Below are 17,268 nucleotides of genomic sequence, written 5' to 3' on the forward strand. Positions count from 1 at the left end.
GCAAGCAAAGTTATTGTCAGGTGCTCAAGGTCTGCAGTGGTCTGTATCTATCACATCTGGTCCAAGGAAGGAAAATAGTGAACCAGTGACAGGGTCGTGGGTGGTCAAGGCTCACTGAAGCATGCAAACTGTGGCTTCTGGTGTCCAATCCAAAACACAAGCTACTCTACCTCAAAGTGCCAAACAATTTAATGCTGGCTTTGGTGTAAAGGTGTCAAAATATAGAGAGCATCACAGTTTGTTTTGTACCCGGCAGTGCAATGGGCATATGAGCCTCAGACGTGCCAGTGGAAGAAGAAGGGCTGGTGCTACGTTCCCCTAAAACAGCGGTCCCCAACCTTTTTTGCGCCACGGACCGGTTTATGCCCGACAATATTTTCATGGACCGGCCTTTAAGGTGTCGCGGATAAATACGACAAAATAAAACTAGTACCGGTCACGAAAAAAAGAAAATTTATTCATAACACACGTGAAAAGACCAAGGAAAACCGAGTAAATGATAAAAACGATAACAAAATAACCCTGAAAACCGATAAAAACCCTGAAAACTATACATTTCACACCTGAGCCTCAACTCTCGCGGCCCGGTACCAAACGACTCACGGACCGGTACTGGTCCGAGGCCCGGGGGTTGGGGACCTCTGCCCTAAAAGGTCCAGGGGATGAAGGAAAGCAACAAAAGGTCTCCAGGTTGAAAAAAGGAGACAGGGAGGCACAATGGTTAAATTAAAGGGTCAACGTTCCTGTTACTAAATAAACTAAAAGAGACGGTCAAGCTGCTATCATATTTTAAAGAAAGAAAACAACAAAACCCAGGTGTTGGTCAACAAGCTGAAAAGTAATTCACAAAAAGCTGAGTCCCACCTTGCAAGTTACGGGGTTTAAAAAATCTGTTGTTAACATCTTGGTGCCAGATAACCCAGCACACTTTCAGGGGCCTAGTGGAGTCCATCACTCGACAGGTCAGGACTGTTTTGAGAAGAAAATGGAGTTCAACACAGTGTCAGATTAACTACATGTTGTGCACAGACCCCTGTAATCTCTATGTGTTTTATTAAGCAGAGAGTGATCCAGCTTCAGTCTACTCAGCAGTGAGCATAGAAGACATCACCTGTGGATATCATCAGACTACAGGACAAGAGGTAAAGAAAAGAGGTAAAGTTGCCCTTTACTTTAAACTTCCAAGCTAGCCGCACAGCCTGTTTTATGATGCTAAGGTGAGCTAACTATGTCCCGAGTCCTTATCAAACTTCTCTGCTGTCTTTTAGAAAGACATCAGTTTATCTAGAGCTACATGGGCAGCAGAATGTAGTTAATGATTGACTCAAAGCGATAGATACCAGACAACAAGCCCCAGTTTTGAGATGATACTTAAGGGCACAACTCTGTATGATATTTTTTCTTATTTCATAGAAACTGTGTAGTTTATGTCGTATATAATATAATTTTAGGAGTCGTTTTAATTTCATTCTTGCTGATGTTATGGAGATACTCATACTCCATACTCCACTACTCATTCAGCAAAAAACTATTACTTTCATAATAGTTAGACGCCCTTAAAGTACATCGGTGATTTATAAATGTAATATTTTCCAATCAGTACCAATTTCTAATACATTGATACATACAGAAAATAAACAGATTAACATTTCAGAGCTCAAAAAACACAAATTTAATCTTTGTTAAAAATGCAACCAAGTCACTATTAGACAGAATTTAAAGACAAAATGTTTTTGTTCAGCACAAATTAAGTTAGACTACTACTACTTGGACTCTTTTGATTATTTTAGGTTCTGTGATTTAGTGTTTGTATTGCTAGTTTCCTTAGTTATTCCTTAGTACTTTAGTTATTTTCTAGTCCTTTGGTTTTGTCACTGTGCCTTCCTTGCATTCCATGTTACGTCTAGCGTTCCAGGTTTCTATGTTCATGTATTTCCTGTTTTACTTTGACATTCCCGTGCCTTCAGTTTTGCTCTCCTTTCCATCTCGTTATGTACAATTTGTCTCACCTGTGTTCCCCTCCTGTTTCCATTTTCCTCATTACCCTCTGTGTGTATATATATTGTGTGTTTCCCTTGTGTTTCTTATTGGGTTGTCTGTGTTTCCCCAGCCATTACTCCCGATGTAGTTTCAGGTTTCTTGTTTAGCTTTTCCAGATTAGGGTTTTCTTTGTTTATCTCAGTGCCCTATTGCCTTATTTTCACCTTTTGTTAATACCCACCTCATCTCTGTGTGTCTGTATTTTGGTCCACATTCACCTCACTCCAAACTATCGTCTTTGGCATATATGACAGTTAAAATAATAATCTTCAAATGTAGTCTTAATCTAAGACTCTACAAATTTAGAATTGGAAAATCACTCTTACTGCTAGCTAGTGTACCCCTAGTGCTGGTCCAGAGAACTGTGTGTAGTGACAAATCCCTCCTTATAAAATAAGGGACTATTTGAAAGAAAGCAGGTGCATGAAATAAAACTGAGTTTTAACCCTAGACAGATGTTAAGAGGTTAACAAAGCTCCATTCAAACCTCAAATGATGCTGCTTGGCCTGCCTGTATGTCAGGGTGGAGAGAAGAGAGAGAAAGAAAAGCAGAAAGGAACAAATGTTTTGATGTAATTTAATGTAGTTCCAGGTTTAAAATTTGTGAATTTAGTGGATGTCTCAAGAAATAGTTAAACAGTGAAAAGTATGATAGCTTCATCGATTTGTAGCTGAGCTGGTTCCCATAAAGTGTGAATTGGCACTGTGTGTATCACAGACATATCAATGGAGATTGGAGGATTGAACTACAAAGCTTGCAATCATGTTTCCTGTTGTTTGAACTGTGCGTGTTTGTGTTCAGACTTTAAACCAGAGCCAGACGTTGTCGAAGCTTCACTGAAGTAGTCCACCAGTCCAACCACTGACATTCCCTACTGGTCTCCCCATCACCTCAAAAAACAATCTTCTTTTTTAATGGAATTTTTAAAAATCTGTAAATTCTCAGTTAAGTTACTTACTTACTTTTCCTTGGAACACTCTCTCACAGTCTGTTCTCTAAAACCTAAAAGAGGAATTATGGATTGGATCAACTGGTCCCTAAATGCAATTGACACCCCTTTCTCAACGAGAAGTCTGGGCTCGGGTGAGCCTGACTGCTGAAGATATCTACCTATTCGGAACCATGATAACAGGGTTCTTGCTGATCGGAGCTGGCTTGGCCCTGACTTATCGAAGAATTAAGAAAGCGGAACTGGCTGTTCAAACCCTCACAAGGCTGCCCGCTGGGATTGAAATGATGGGACGAGGCGTGAGTTTCTCAAAATGGGCTCATTGAGTGCAGCACGGAGAAGATCTTGGAGAACGCACGGCTGCCGTGAATACTCAGAACAAGACCTCTGGGTGAAAAACTGGATTACATCTGGAGGGGCTAGCTTGAATAACACCTTTGAGCGCAAATTCGATCACATCTTGGGGAAGTGCACTGCGGTCGTGAGTTCTCAGAACCTGCTCTTTGAGCAAAAAGAATGACAACATCACAGAATGTAAGTTTGGATAACATCATAGAAAGCTCGCGGCTCTCCAACGGGACATTGAGAGACCAGTGTTGGACTGTTAGAACAGCTTTGAAATTCATATGAGCTGTTCGCACTAAAGTAAAAAGCACCATCACTTCATGCGGAGACCCCTTCGGCGCCAGCTGCGGTCGCAAGGATGGAGCTGAACAAAACTCCCTGATAACGACTGTGTTTAGACTGTTTCCCCCATTCCATGCAAGGCCACCTGGATTGGCTGGAAGACTGTTTACTTAGCCTAGCAGGGCGAAGGACACTGTCTCAGCTGAACTCGGGACACACACACACACATACACTGATATGCACACACTGATCCCCCTCCCTTTCCAAACACCTTCGATGCTTGTGCCCTACCGGGGAAGATGGCAGTCGACTGGACCAGCGCAGACATGCTGCAGGACCGGATGCGCTGTCTACACCGGCTCTCTCTTACCCTTTACCCGCCCCTGTTGCTTGTCTTGTGTTTCTATGGTGTATTGATAGTCATGTGCTTTTTGTGCTGAGGTGTTTTTTCTGTTATCAAACTGTTCTCCCACTAGGAGCTCAGTCTGAGTGGAGTTTTTTTTCTCCTTCTCTTACCTCATGTTATGTATTTTTGTTGTTTTTTTTCCTATCAGCCTACCTTTCTGACATGTCTCCCCAATGTGATGTTTGTGCAAAGTTGGTCAGAAGGTTCCTTTGTAAGTGCGCATGCGCCATTAGCGTGCTGCCTGCTGTAACCCTAATTTCCTTCGGGATTAATAAAGTATTCTGATTCTGATTCTGGTTATGCACATCATGGTAGTCTAAGGAGCTTGAAAACAGACCACAACTGCTTTAATGTTTTAGTTTTGTTTTTTATGATGTTTCACCTCTCATTCACGAGGATTCTTCAGTTCTAAAACTACAAGGTTGAGAGTTTCAGGAATCCCAGGAAGGCAATCTGTCACTGTAGGTCCGCAGTCATCCAGAATTAAAATTTATATTAATCATGTGATGACACACAAGTTTAATAGTGGGTCAATGACCACCTCCTAAGGGAAAAGCCCCACCCTCCCACTCCAATAGGGTAATAAGAACCTGGGATGCTCAATTTTTTTTAAAGCTGAAACATCTTAAAAAAAACCTTAAACTTAAAGTCCACAAACCTTTTATTCAAGCTCCTCTATTGTTGTTTATATGTATTCAGTAAATTTACTGTTACTTACTGTATATTTTATTCATATGTTATTTATTTCTATTGGATCCTGTTCTTGTTCCCACAGCAGCTATCTGGTAAATAAAACTTTGCTCTCGTTTGTATTTTTCGTGTTGTTGTGTCCGTTTTAATGATTGTGTGTGATGGGAAATTGTCTGGTTATAGCCGATACATGCCTGATTTTGGTGGAGAAAACACACAGTAAGCATTGAACCACAGACTAAAAACACCAGCAACACCACTAGAAGATCTTGCATTCATCCTATATCCTCACATTTGTTCTTTTAGAATTTCTATTATATTATGTTAAGTAAAAATATTAATTTAGTTTAAATGGGGACATCTAGTGGAGAGAGCAGCATGGTGGCCCGGTGGTTTGCACTCACACTAAGAAGGCTTCATGGATACATATAACTGAGCATCATCAGCATAAAAGTTAAACTGTTTGCAGTCATTTACTATAATATTGACTAGGAAGCATGTATAAAGAAAGAAAAAGTATTGATTCAAATAACAAAATATTTAAATATAAAGGTCAAAATTGTGTTTTTTTTCTGTCTAAACCCACTGAACTCATTGTGCTCTAAAATACAGTAGTTCATTGAAATTAGCTGTTATTAAAAATAAATGATGTCTGCCACAAGCCCCATCCAAAAGTGAATTTTTACATGTTTACACTAAAATGTCACAAAGTCAGGGATAGCAGTTGTGTTGTACATGCTGGAGCACACCCTAGTGGATACTGGAGGATCTCTATATTCACTGGTACTAATTCAAAAACCCTTAATGTGTATTTAAGGGGAGCGTGTAAGGCAGGGTTTTAATAGTTTTGCAATTTTCATTCGTTTTTATTTTTATTTAGTTTTGATTTCAAATTTTCAATTTTATATCAGTTTTAATTAGTTTTTACCAATTGTTTGCTAGTTTAGTTTAGTTTTAATTTTTTGAAAATCCTTAGTTTCAGTTTAGTTTTGATTAGTTTCAGTTATAGTTTTAGTTGTGTTTGCAATAATTAAGTGTAACAAAATCCCAGTTTCATCATATCAGTCATTCTGCTCATCCTTGGGTATGTTGCTATTCCAGCTACCATACTGCACCCTGGACAGGTCGCCTGTCTGTCGCAGGGCTAACACGCAGAGACAGACAACTCACATTCCCACCTATGGGTTCTTTAAATAAATAAATAAAGGCAGGCAGATGAACAACCATTGATACCAGGCAACTATAAAATGTATATCTTGGCCCCAATGAGACTATTAACTCTCGCAGCACCGGGTGTTCATAATTTTGGTTCAAGTGAATTGATAAACTTTTTGAAGGTAATTGACTCACACAGTTGTGTAGATATCCCCGTCCTGTTGTCTCGGGATGCATCACGCTGCCTTGCCTGGGGTTAGCTTCTGTTTTCTGGGGATGAGGGTTGAGTGTGCTCCCTTACCTTCTCAAGGTAAGCTAGGTTAGCCTTCTTGTGTGAGCTTTTCAAGTGCACTTTAAGGTTTGTGGGATTTTTTTCCCTTTAGAAATGTCCCTCATAATTTGTCTCTTTCCACTACAAGACACTTGCTTTATCCAAAACACAGTCATATTCAAAGTAATCCCAAATTGGACTCTGGCGCTTTCTCCCGACTTTTCCTGACATGATTCTGCGCGTGGACGGAGCAGCAACACAGACGACTCGACTAACGTACTGCCACCTGCTGGCATAATGAGACACAGCAAGAAAAAAATCTGTAAACTAAACTTCATTTTCACCCTTGACTATTGTATGACACGCACACATCAATGAAAACTAAACACATTTTTGCTATAAATTCAGTTAATTTTAGTTAGTTTTGTGAACACTCATTACAGTTTTAGTTAGTTTTCCTTTTTTTGTTTTTATTTTTATTTCTGTTAACGAAAATGTTTTTTCACTTCTAGTTTTCGTTATTTCGTTAGTGTTTGTTAACGATAATAACCTTGGTGTAAGGACTTAGAGTTTGTAAAAGAACATATGACAACATATGAATCAACCCTCTGCTATTACATCAATCTAAGTGGCAAAATTAAGTGACTATGTGCACAAGTTGAGAGATGATGACTTTGCGCAACTTGTGTAAGGGAAAATCTCTTCAAATGGACAGCTAACCACATTTTCCAGACATATTCTGTCCACTTAATTCTCATCATGAATTCTTGTCCAGTTGTTCTTTTGCATGATAAACAGATTCATATATTATAGGAGGAAAGGATTTCTTAGTATCCAACATGATATAAGGAATATAGCATAAAATAAAATATATTAAATATTACAGGCTGCAGAGCACATTTGCTAAGCAGGGCAACCATAGATTATGTGCATGTAGTTCTCCCTGTGAAGCAATTCAGATCAGTGAGAGGAGGCTGAAGAAGAATCGATATGTTAACAGACAACTTTTCATATAGAAACTGATGAGTCTGTGCCTGTGATCTTGGTGACTGAGTTTCAGGTGGAGCCCAGGATTTACCCAGAGGAGAGCTGAAATATTGCAAACTGTTCTACTGTAGGAACCTGAAATCTCTGCAAATATTATTTGCAAATACATGTGTGTTAATTAGTACTGTTACTGTGCCACATGCGCAGGTTTAAAAAATATTCAGACATGAATTCAGCACACTAACATTGTTTGACGTGATGAAGGTGATGGAGAGATTGGTTCTTCCTGGCTCCGGACCCGTCTCAGTTTGTTTATGAGTCTCAGGTTTGAGACAACCACCCAAACGTCCTGTTACGCACTCACTATGATAATATCTAACCGATAAATGAGAGGGAAAGGATAAACTCTCCTAGAAGCAATTATCATATTCACATTAGGCACAGCACACGCTCTTTGACTTTTCTGGCAATTTGGAATAAAACACATGCAGCAAACCTTTGTAAATGCCATTTGTATGTTTATTTTAAATGTCTGCCTTTTGAAAAATAAACTTGTACAAACACAGATGTTGTATAGCCAGCCACAAAAATACCCCTGTCTACAACGTTGAGTCATAAAACTTATACTGTGTCTCTTAAGTAAATCCAGCACAAAAAAGTCACCGTGACCTGCATAAACAGAAACCACAGGGTAAGAAAACACTATGGTGACGTATGATGCTGAGGTTCATCTTCTGCTCATAGCACTTTAAACATTATAATCATTATTTGACCTCATGGCCTTCCATCAAGATCAGGAAAAAACAGTTAGGTGATATAAGGTAATTTGGGATGTTGCTTCTACAGTAGCAACTTTCAGTTAAGAATGGGAGTCAAAGTTTAAATGTTTTTTAACATCTTTCCCTCTTTTTTCATAGCTCGTGTACATCCTGTACATCCACCCAGAGAAGAGAGCAGAGGAGGTGAGGAAGAGGCAAAGATGAAGGCTGAAATGAGAAATCTTCACTTTAGAGCCTCATTTTAAAGTGACGGACACAACTATGTTTGATCATATTTATGATATTGTATATATTTAGATTTAGCTATTTCTAAAAAAATTACCAACATGAAGTAATGTGACCATTTTTTTTCATGACATGTAGAAAACGTGTAGCGCAGAAAATTTGATTATCTTAAAGGACTGTATGCATTGTCTTTTATATTCCAGCTGTGCCTCTTATATATGTTAAAGGTAAAAATGTTTCTACAAGATCCACAAGTGAATCCTTCATTATAGTCCTCTTCCCACAGTCACCTCCATCCTCTGTCCTACCCACGTTATTTGGGAAGCGAGACATCCTTCGGTGTGGAACACTGAGGGAGATTTCTGCGTCGCAGGCAGGAGGACGGAGGAAGAGTCAGAGTTTAAACTCGTTTATCTCCAGACACTCCTCAGCCATGTGAAACGTCTGTGCTCCTCTACATTTTACCACTTGCAACATCTTTGTTTACCTAAAGATTGATTTATGCATTCATAATGTAAGGAGAAAAACCTCAGGAAAGCAAAGAATCACGGGCCCAGAGTTAATTCATGTACATGGGCCAATCCTGTGCAGGAAAGCGCCCAGGCATCTGGTCAGACTTTATTATATACTCAAGTAACACTCATGGGTGGAGTACAAGTTAGGAAAAAACAACTTCTTATCTGGTGTTTGCATACGAGGCTGCACAGGATGCAAGCTTGCAAGACAAAGATGGACAAGTTGATTAACAATCTTGTAATGGGTTGAAACAGTACATGTGGGTGTTGTCTAAACTTGAGCAACTTCCTCATGTGATCACTTTGTTCCAGCTAAAGAATTTGCTGACACGCTATGTACAGGCATTTCTGTGCAATTAAAATAAGCTAAACATAAAGGTAATAAGGTAAAATCTTTACACACATAATTGTTGGGTGTATTATTGCATCATAAATGTACCACAGCAGTTAAAGCTTAAAGAGTTAACATGAGAACAAGTCAACAAGCTATTTTCCATTCATTTTTTTTTATAAACAGCAACAGATGGTAGACAGATGGTAGCATTCTGATGTTATCACATTTGCTGTAACCAATCACAGGGCTACACCGCCTAGAAAGGTCATTCTTATAAAGGCTGCCATTCCTTTTGATTGGGAAACAGAGAAGCAGCTTCGGAAATAGATTCAAACTTTTCTCATCTTCGGGTGGATATTTCTGATTGGATGTGTGAGTGAGTAATAACTGATATTTTATTGAATTAATATTTATTTTTATTTTGCTGTGTCCTGTTTAATCTTTTTATTGGCTATTATTGGCTGAATTATTTACATTTATTATGTAAATATTAAATTATTATTCACATTTACAGAAGCCAAACCTGCTGTAAACAGCTGTTGGTCCTTTAAGGGTGGTGTTGTTGCCCGTTGTTTTTATTTGACCTCTGAACAGCCACCTCCTGACCCATCGGGGGTTTTTGAGGGTTTGAGGATAACCTGGTGGATAATGAATGGCAAACAGGTGTTTTGCTGGCTGTTGGCCTGTTGGCTGGTAGGATAGGATAGCTGCTGGCTGGGTAAGATTAGAGGAGATAAAACAAAGGAAAAATTTAGTCCACCCTCTTTTGCTTTATGCTTGATAGCCCTATAACTGGGGTGTTTATGTTAACGAAACATGGACCACCCATTGTTTTTTTTTTTTCATTATCATGTGGTTTATCATTTCACGTCATCCTCTTCTTCTTCTTTTTTTTAAGTAAATGCCACAAAATAGGAAAGAGCCAGCGACTGGCTTTAATGATTTAATGTAATCTACAGGCTACAGCTAAATGCTGCCTCCTCCATAGTACAATATACATGTTTATACAATGACGTCATTTTGAAGTCCTTTGGCTGATGATGGTCTTTAGTATGTAGCTGATGGTTGATGATGAGATGTTTGTGTTGTTCTGTGGAGATCATTCAAGAACTGAACCTGTTAAACAGTCAGACTTGCTTCAGATTTCACTGCTTTAGTTATGACGCACTTATTTAAGATCGTCCTCCAGTCTAACCTACTGAACGTCACTCAAACGCGACATACATATGACACGTTGACTTTTGGATTTTAACAAGTGTCTAAAAAGTCAGATCTGTTCTCAGTCAGAGACTTTCAGGATCATTTAAACCTTAAATTTAATCTCATGTAGTCAGGATTTAAACTCAGGTTTAGTTATTTCAATAAAACCATCCTGAGACATTTAGAAGGATCGAAGCGTCGGAGTTCAAGAACACGGAAATGTCTGCTGAGACTGCGTCGCTCTGCTCGACTTTGCTGTTTGTCGGCCTCTTCGTGTTTGTCTCTGCAGGTGAGATTCACTCTGTGGGACAGAGAGGAAAAGCATCAGTCTGCTTTACATGTTAACAACATTTCCTGAAGATTTATTTTCATATTAATTCAGTTTTTCCGTTTTTGTGAAGGAGACACGAGGCTGGGTGGAGTCTGTGTGGACCTAACATGTCGGTGTGATCAGATCTCCCAGAGACAAAGAAGTGTCTCTGTGAGATCTCACACATTATGTTCATATTATCAGGACGTGTTTTTGTTTTTGGAACAGAGTTATTGTGTTTTTTTTCCTACTTAGTTTTTATTCTGTTTTGACTTTTTGTGTTTAGTTTAATTTAGTTTTCAGATGATTTTCTTCTTTCAGTTCTGTCTGTCTGTTCTTTGTGTGTTTTGATTAAAGAATGTTAGCTACAGCTCGTCTGCAGGCTTTATTTAAACGGAAAACTTGCACAACAACCATCAATAAAACAAACAAACCAATTCTAAAACTAAAACTGGGCATACACCGTGTGATTTTTGGCCCATTTTGAGATGGCTTTTCACCCGTGTAACCATTTTGGGGATCCACCTGAGTTTCCACTTAATCGTGTGTCATGCATCGTGTAGTATAGATGGGGTAATGAGAAGCGATTAACACCTCACGACCGGTTCCCGATCATCAATGGTATGATTGCAAGAAAATCAAACCTGTTTGAAATCCTGGTCACCCCTCGTGGAGATATCGCACTTTTGAAGCAGTGCCATGAGCCGATTTAACACAACCTCTCACACTGCACATGCGCAAACACAGAAATGGAAGTGAAAAAGACGGAGCAGCATGTGATCTGGAAACAAGCGATGGAGGCCCAATTTGTAGAACTTTGGCAAGTTCATCCGAGCCTTTTCAATGTCATCATCAAGCCTGTAGACTCCTGGTGGAGCATAGGGAATAGTTTGCTCTTCTCCATATCTGTTTGGGTCTCCCCACTTTCCTTTTTCCTTGTGGGTTCCAGTCCAGTGCTTGCCTTGTGTCGTTGTCGAATGGTTTTCGAAATGTGTGGCCTATCCAGCCCCATTTTCTATTCTTGATGTCTTGACCACCCGGGTTCTGTCTGGTTCTCTAAAACAGGTCTGTGTTCAAGACCTTCTCAGGACATCTGATGTTGAGGATGTGTCGCAAGCACTTGTTGATGAAGATCTGTATTTTGCTGGTAATAGTGTTGGTCACCAGCAACGTCTTGGACCCCAGCCTTTTCAATGGGGCCTCACAAAATTATGTGTGTGTGATGAGTGCTCACATCAAATTTAACGTGCTCACAGTGTGAGCACTCAGGTCGCATCGGGCCGGATAGTGTGAGACCCTGCATTTTGACCTATGAACTTCTAACCCTGCGATTCAGTCGTACAGTTTTTAGTAGGAGCTGAATAATGGGACTGAAAAATCACACACTGTATGCCCAGCTTTAGGATATATTTTGATTTGAGTTGCTGTCCTTTTGTCACAAGATGAAGAACAAGATAGAGATAAAGAGGCAGAAGATTTGCTTTGGTGACCTCTGAAGGGAGCAGCTTAAAGAACACATACAGAATAAAAGGCTATCATCTAAAAACAGATCTTTGTCTGGCTGCTGTAGAAGTGAACAGCTGTACTTTAACCTTCAACCTCTCTACTCTGTGTTGTTCTCTCTTTTAGACAAGAAAAACATCACAGCTGAGTCAGGACAGAACGTCACTCTGACATGTCGAGCTCCAAACAATAACAATGACATTGTAGAGTGGAGCAGAGCTGACCTGGAGCCAAAACATGTCCTTGTGTACCGGGGTGGGAACTTGGTTTCAGATGAGCAGCATCCATCTTTTAAGGACCGGGTGGATCTGCAGGACAGACAGATGAAGGATGGAGACATGTCTCTGATTGTGATGAATCTGACAATAAATGACACTGGAACATACGAGTGTCGTGCTTTCACAAGTGGAACAAACCGCAGGAAGAAAGCAAATCGCAGTGTCGAGCCCATCAGCATCATCACCCTGATTGTTGATCCTCCAGGTGAGTGAGTAGAGTTGAGTGTGTGTGTGATCAGAGGTGAAGCTGCTTCCTGGTTGTTGATGTTTGTTTCTAAAGATGTTGTTGATGAGACTTTGTAGAAAGCAGCTGGTCTGAGTGATGTGATCAGAGTGCAGTAGATAATGTCTGACAGCAGTTTGAAGAGGAAATGGATTCTGTTCTGTTCTTCACTCATCACCAACCTGACAGCTGACACCTCACACCTGTTTCTCACCTGCAGGTCACACAGGAGGACAAGAGAAGGATGGAGTCAGTGGTCTGGTAGCAAGTCGGTCCTTTTTGGTGCTGGGTTTGTTGTTGTTGGGAGTGTTACTGGTTTTATGATCAATAGAAAAACATAAAACCAGTAGTTCATGTTCTAAGAGAACATGAACAACGAAACTTGTGAAAAATCAGGTCAAAATTCATAGCAGTATACATAATCACAAGAAATTACACTAAATATTCAGTTCAGTAGAAATGTTTGGTGATTTCAAGGAAAAATGTCATCCATTAAAAATAACTGGAAACATTAGTGATGGAAAATATGTTTAAAATGATCTAATCTACAAAAACTACAAAAAAGAAAAGAGAGATTAACGATGTGTTGTTCAAAGATCAATACATTGGACTAAACCAGCTTGTTTAAACAGTCTGGTCACTCAATTTGTGACAGATGGATTTCAGTCATTAGTTAACACAGCATCTCAGATCATCACTCGGAGATCATTTCATCTTTTTATCAGCAACATAAAATAACTGCAGTCAGAGAGCTGAGAAACTGACACTTTATTAATTCACACCATGTTTTTTCATCAAGCTACGACACGCCTAAAACAGATTCAGCATTAGTACAGTTACATGACAACAACCATAATATTTGTAAGCATGGGACAGAAGAGAAAACCTCATCAACCATGCTAACAAGATGCTAACAAGTCAAAACCTCAACTTCTGGGCCCTGCACTCAGCAAAGTCACTGAGCATCTTTACCCCCTTTTCACTTATGAAATGAGTATTATGGCTTGTGAACTTTGGAGTGTGTGGAATGAGCTGCTCTGCTTCTGTTTTGTAAACGTTTCATTTTGGGAATGCTTCGTAAGCTTTATTTCAGTTTTTTTAGTGCAAACTGGGATTCCATAACCCGCTAACTAAGGCTACGTCCACACGTACACAGGTATTTTTGAAAACGCAGATTTTTCTATGCGTTTGCACCTTTCGTCCACACGTAAACTGCGTTTTCGGTCACTGAGAACGGAGATTTTTAAAAACTCCTACCAGGGTGGAGATTTTCGAAAACTCCAGTTTTGCATTTACATGTGGACGAGAAAAACTGAGAAAATGCAGCGTCAAAGGTGTGCGCCTTTTTTGGCATCACACTGTGCGTCATGTTATTGTTTCGGTGAAATGAATTTCTACAATGGTTGACTTGGACAAAATACTGTTACTGTTAATTGTACTCTCTGCAGTGTTTAAATGCTTACATATACACACACAGTTACTGTCCCTCCACACATAGGACTCAGTTCTGCTTCTATGTGCCATCTTTGTTTATGCTTTCCCACCCAGGTTTCTACACTTCTGATTGGCCAACATTTCTACACGGTTAGGAATATATTGCCACCTGTAGCTTCGGCATGTTCTTAGCAGCGTTTTCCTTTGTTTTTGGCGTTAATGTGTGGACAGGTTTTGTTTTTAAAGACGAAAATGGAAAATCTCCATTTTAAAAAATACCTGTGTACTTGAGGACGTAGCTTAAGACTAGTGTGAGGGTATATTTGGTACCAACCAACGAGAGCATGAGGCTCAAAGGATGTTGGTCAACATTTACTATATTTTATAGGATTTTTTTGTTTTGTAAATAGCGAGCTACGTTAAACAAGAAGAAAAAACGACAAACAGAAGGAACAAATGGATATTGAAGTTTTATGTAGGTGTGTATTTTGTTTATTTCCATTATCTTTAAGCTTGATGGTGGGCGTTAAGATTTACTGCTTCATAGACTGATTCACATTTAATTTGACCTGTTAAAGTGAAAGAGGGAAATGCTAATAAAATTACCTGTTTATTTACAGCGCTTAACAAATTCACGACACCACTGATCACTTATCTAATGTACGCTTTAAGGCACAGCTGCCCTAAATTAAGTGTTGGTAATTACTGAAATACAGTTTTATGGTTCTGTGATGGTTAATTGATTGATTGATTGAATCTTTATTTTGAACATGTTGAAAAAGTACAACAACATAGAATTAACAGAGACAAATGAACAAAGCAAAACAAAAGGAAAACGAGCAACCACAACTACAAATAATTTTCATGTTCAAAAAGGAGCAGGAAGAAGCATAAGCTTAATCCACCACTAAGTCCAAGCTCTTTAATGAACATGACTATTTATGTGACATTTTTTTGATCTTTTGCATGTAACCTGCCAAGTGACTGAAAATGCAAATCAGCTTTAAGCTAACTACACTACAATGCGTATAAAGGTCTCTTTTCAAACTAAGATAATGATAAACTTGATTAATCTCCGACTTTTCAGAGAAGTCCAGTGTGCCGGCTCAAATTTGGGTAGCAAATGTAACTTCAGTTTGATATTTGCCTAAAAAGTAAAAATATAATTTTGACTTTTAAAAAACTTGTTGTAATACTTCTAATGCACTTGTGTTTTCTAATTTTTCTGAAAGGCGGTCAAACAAATTTCATAAACACTGTACTTGAGGGAAAAGTGAAAGTGAAGAAAAAAAAAACAAATTCCTGAGAGTGCAAAGAAATGTTTGCATTATTGTTAACGTGTTACACGCTGAGAGAAGTTTTGTATCACTGTAAATATTTCATGATCAAACTTAATAAGCTGCTGAAAAGCAAACATCCAAATTGATTTACCTCCTTTTCAGAATGCAAAAGGTGCAGTTTGTGTCTGCTACATTTCAAATTAAAATGACCAATTTGAGAATCAAATTTCACAATAATGCAGTAGTTCTCTTTCATATATAAAGGTTTACCAGGACAGCGTATTTTTAAACATTTCAAAAGTAGCAGCAGTGTAATAAGAACAAACTGATGTCAACCTGTTTTATTTATTTTATTCATTATTGTGTCCCTTTGCGAGGTTTGACAGTGACTCTATGAACTACTCTGTTCAGTCATCATCAGTGATTTCATGGGATTTGCTGGTAAGTTGGGAAGTCCACTACATGTATGTATTTAATGTCCTGTATGTTACTGTATGAGCAAGTCAGGCTCAGCTATTTGTAAAATCAAACTTGTTCTGTGGCGTTCGAACAGCACAAACTGATCCTCGTGTAGAGATCAGCTGTTACAGTATAATTGCACACACGTACTGAAACAAGTGAAGACAAAAACACTGTATGTGATGACATCAGTGTAGATGGAGTGTTCTGTATTATGAACCCAATGAGAGAAGTATGTTCGACTTAACTCCAGAGGGAGCTCATATCATTTTAATTTAACTTTCAAGAGCTTTTCACATATTGTTGATTCATTTCCTTTAATATAATAAAATGCTTCATCATCAAAAGTTCTCCATTATGTGAGTCTGTTTTGCATAATATTTTTATTAATTTAGTCTTTATTGTTTCTGAGACTTCACTGGTTTTATTGAAGATACTTTAATGCTACTGTCACAGGGCCGAGTGGCCTGTACTGAACAGGACTCAGATTCAGAAACCCAGAGCAGAGACAGCAGATGATGTAACAATAATTTATTAGGCTTAAGTGCAAGAAACGTAGCAAAGACAAAACAAAACAAAACAATAAGACATGGAGTTTGACGAGGCGTGGCCTGGGAAACGTGGCTAGGGCGAGGGAACGGGGCCTGAGATGCAGAGTGGAGCTGAGCAGGGAACAGTCACACTGAAGAGAGAAGACTGTGGAGTTAGGGAGGCAGTGGAGGCAGCTCTGAAGTGGTAAGTTGTAAGAGTAGCAAATCTTACTTGCAGTTGGGAGCATAGAGTGTTGAGAGGGGGGTGATGAGAATCCAGGGGAGCTGAGTGGCGTGACAAGGCTGACCTGAGATCCGGGTTCTTCAGATGGAGTGTGATGGCAGGAGGGCAGGCAGGTGAGGCACAGAGAGATTTTCAAAATAGTTGCTTGGTATCCTGAGTCTGGAGGTAGAGAGTGAGCCAAAGTGAATCCAGCAACTGCAGCACAAGAAAGTCTTGTTAGTAAGAGAAATCACAGCAAGAACTTGAAGCTAGTGATGTGTCCTGTGTGTCGAAGCGTCGAATCGTGTGTCGGGTAATCTCGGGGGCGTTTTTGTGGAGCGCGTATCGAGGCTTGCTTTGATTACTGTTGGATCTAAAGTCAGACCTCGCTGATCCCAGAACTTATTCCCGTGAAAGAAAAACAAGGCAACAGCGATCGATCTTTTCACTTGCAAGGGAGGCCTTGTCGGTATCTCAGCTCATCACAAATGACTTCTCCGACGGCCCCCTCTCGCTCCCTTTTATTGACAACGTAAACACAATAAACAATGGTACCTTCTCCACGTAACCCTCTTGGTTACAAAGACAAGGCACTGTGTGTGTGTTATGTGAGAATGTGTGTGTGTGTGTGTGTGTGTGTTACCTCCTGCTGACCAAAGGGTCGTAAACGCAGGAAGCTTACATCAAAAGCACAAGGATGTGTCTGTAATAAAAGACTACAGCCCCCCACCTAGAACCTCAAGAATCTGGGGGGAAGGACAGTGGAATTTCTTTCATCAGAGTTAAAACAATGTACAAATGGTAAACATAAAAATGACAAACATTTAACAATTCACCTTAACAATTACG

At 39.4% G+C, this 17,268-nt stretch overlaps 2 protein-coding genes across 9 annotated transcripts in view; both read left to right on the forward strand.

Annotated features, from left to right (window-relative positions):
- The window catches only part of LOC146521561 (Fc receptor-like protein 5), an 84,547-nt gene that overhangs the window by 9,076 nt on the left and 58,203 nt on the right, over positions 1-17,268 (forward strand). For 2 of the 4 annotated variants that reach the window (XM_085155092.1, XM_085155090.1), the window contains 2 exons: positions 1,063-1,155; positions 2,843-5,229. The exons of 1 other annotated variant lie outside the window; for it this stretch is intronic. In XM_085155092.1, the coding sequence (XP_085011218.1) occupies positions 1,063-1,155; positions 2,843-2,886 (137 nt within the window). In that variant the 3' untranslated portion in view covers positions 2,887-5,229. Of the gene's footprint in view, positions 1-1,062; positions 1,156-2,842; positions 5,230-17,268 lie in introns of those variants that run through there. One more of the 4 variants, XM_085155091.1, reaches the window with a different exon arrangement.
- The window catches only part of LOC146521562 (butyrophilin subfamily 2 member A1-like), a 29,780-nt gene continuing 19,858 nt past the window's right edge, over positions 7,347-17,268 (forward strand). The window contains exons 1-3 of one of the 5 annotated variants that reach the window (XM_085155263.1): positions 9,381-10,468; positions 12,119-12,475; positions 12,714-16,013. In XM_085155263.1, coding sequence (XP_085011389.1) covers positions 10,399-10,468; positions 12,119-12,475; positions 12,714-12,817 — 531 coding nt within the window. In that variant the 5' untranslated portion in view covers positions 9,381-10,398 and the 3' untranslated portion in view covers positions 12,818-16,013. The other 4 variants (XR_014873351.1, XM_085155262.1, XM_085155259.1 and 1 more) reach the window with 4 other exon arrangements.

The sequence above is a fragment of the Neolamprologus multifasciatus genome, chromosome 3 (assembly GCF_963576455.1).
Source record: "Neolamprologus multifasciatus chromosome 3, fNeoMul1.2, whole genome shotgun sequence".
NCBI lineage: Eukaryota > Metazoa > Chordata > Actinopteri > Cichliformes > Cichlidae > Neolamprologus > Neolamprologus multifasciatus.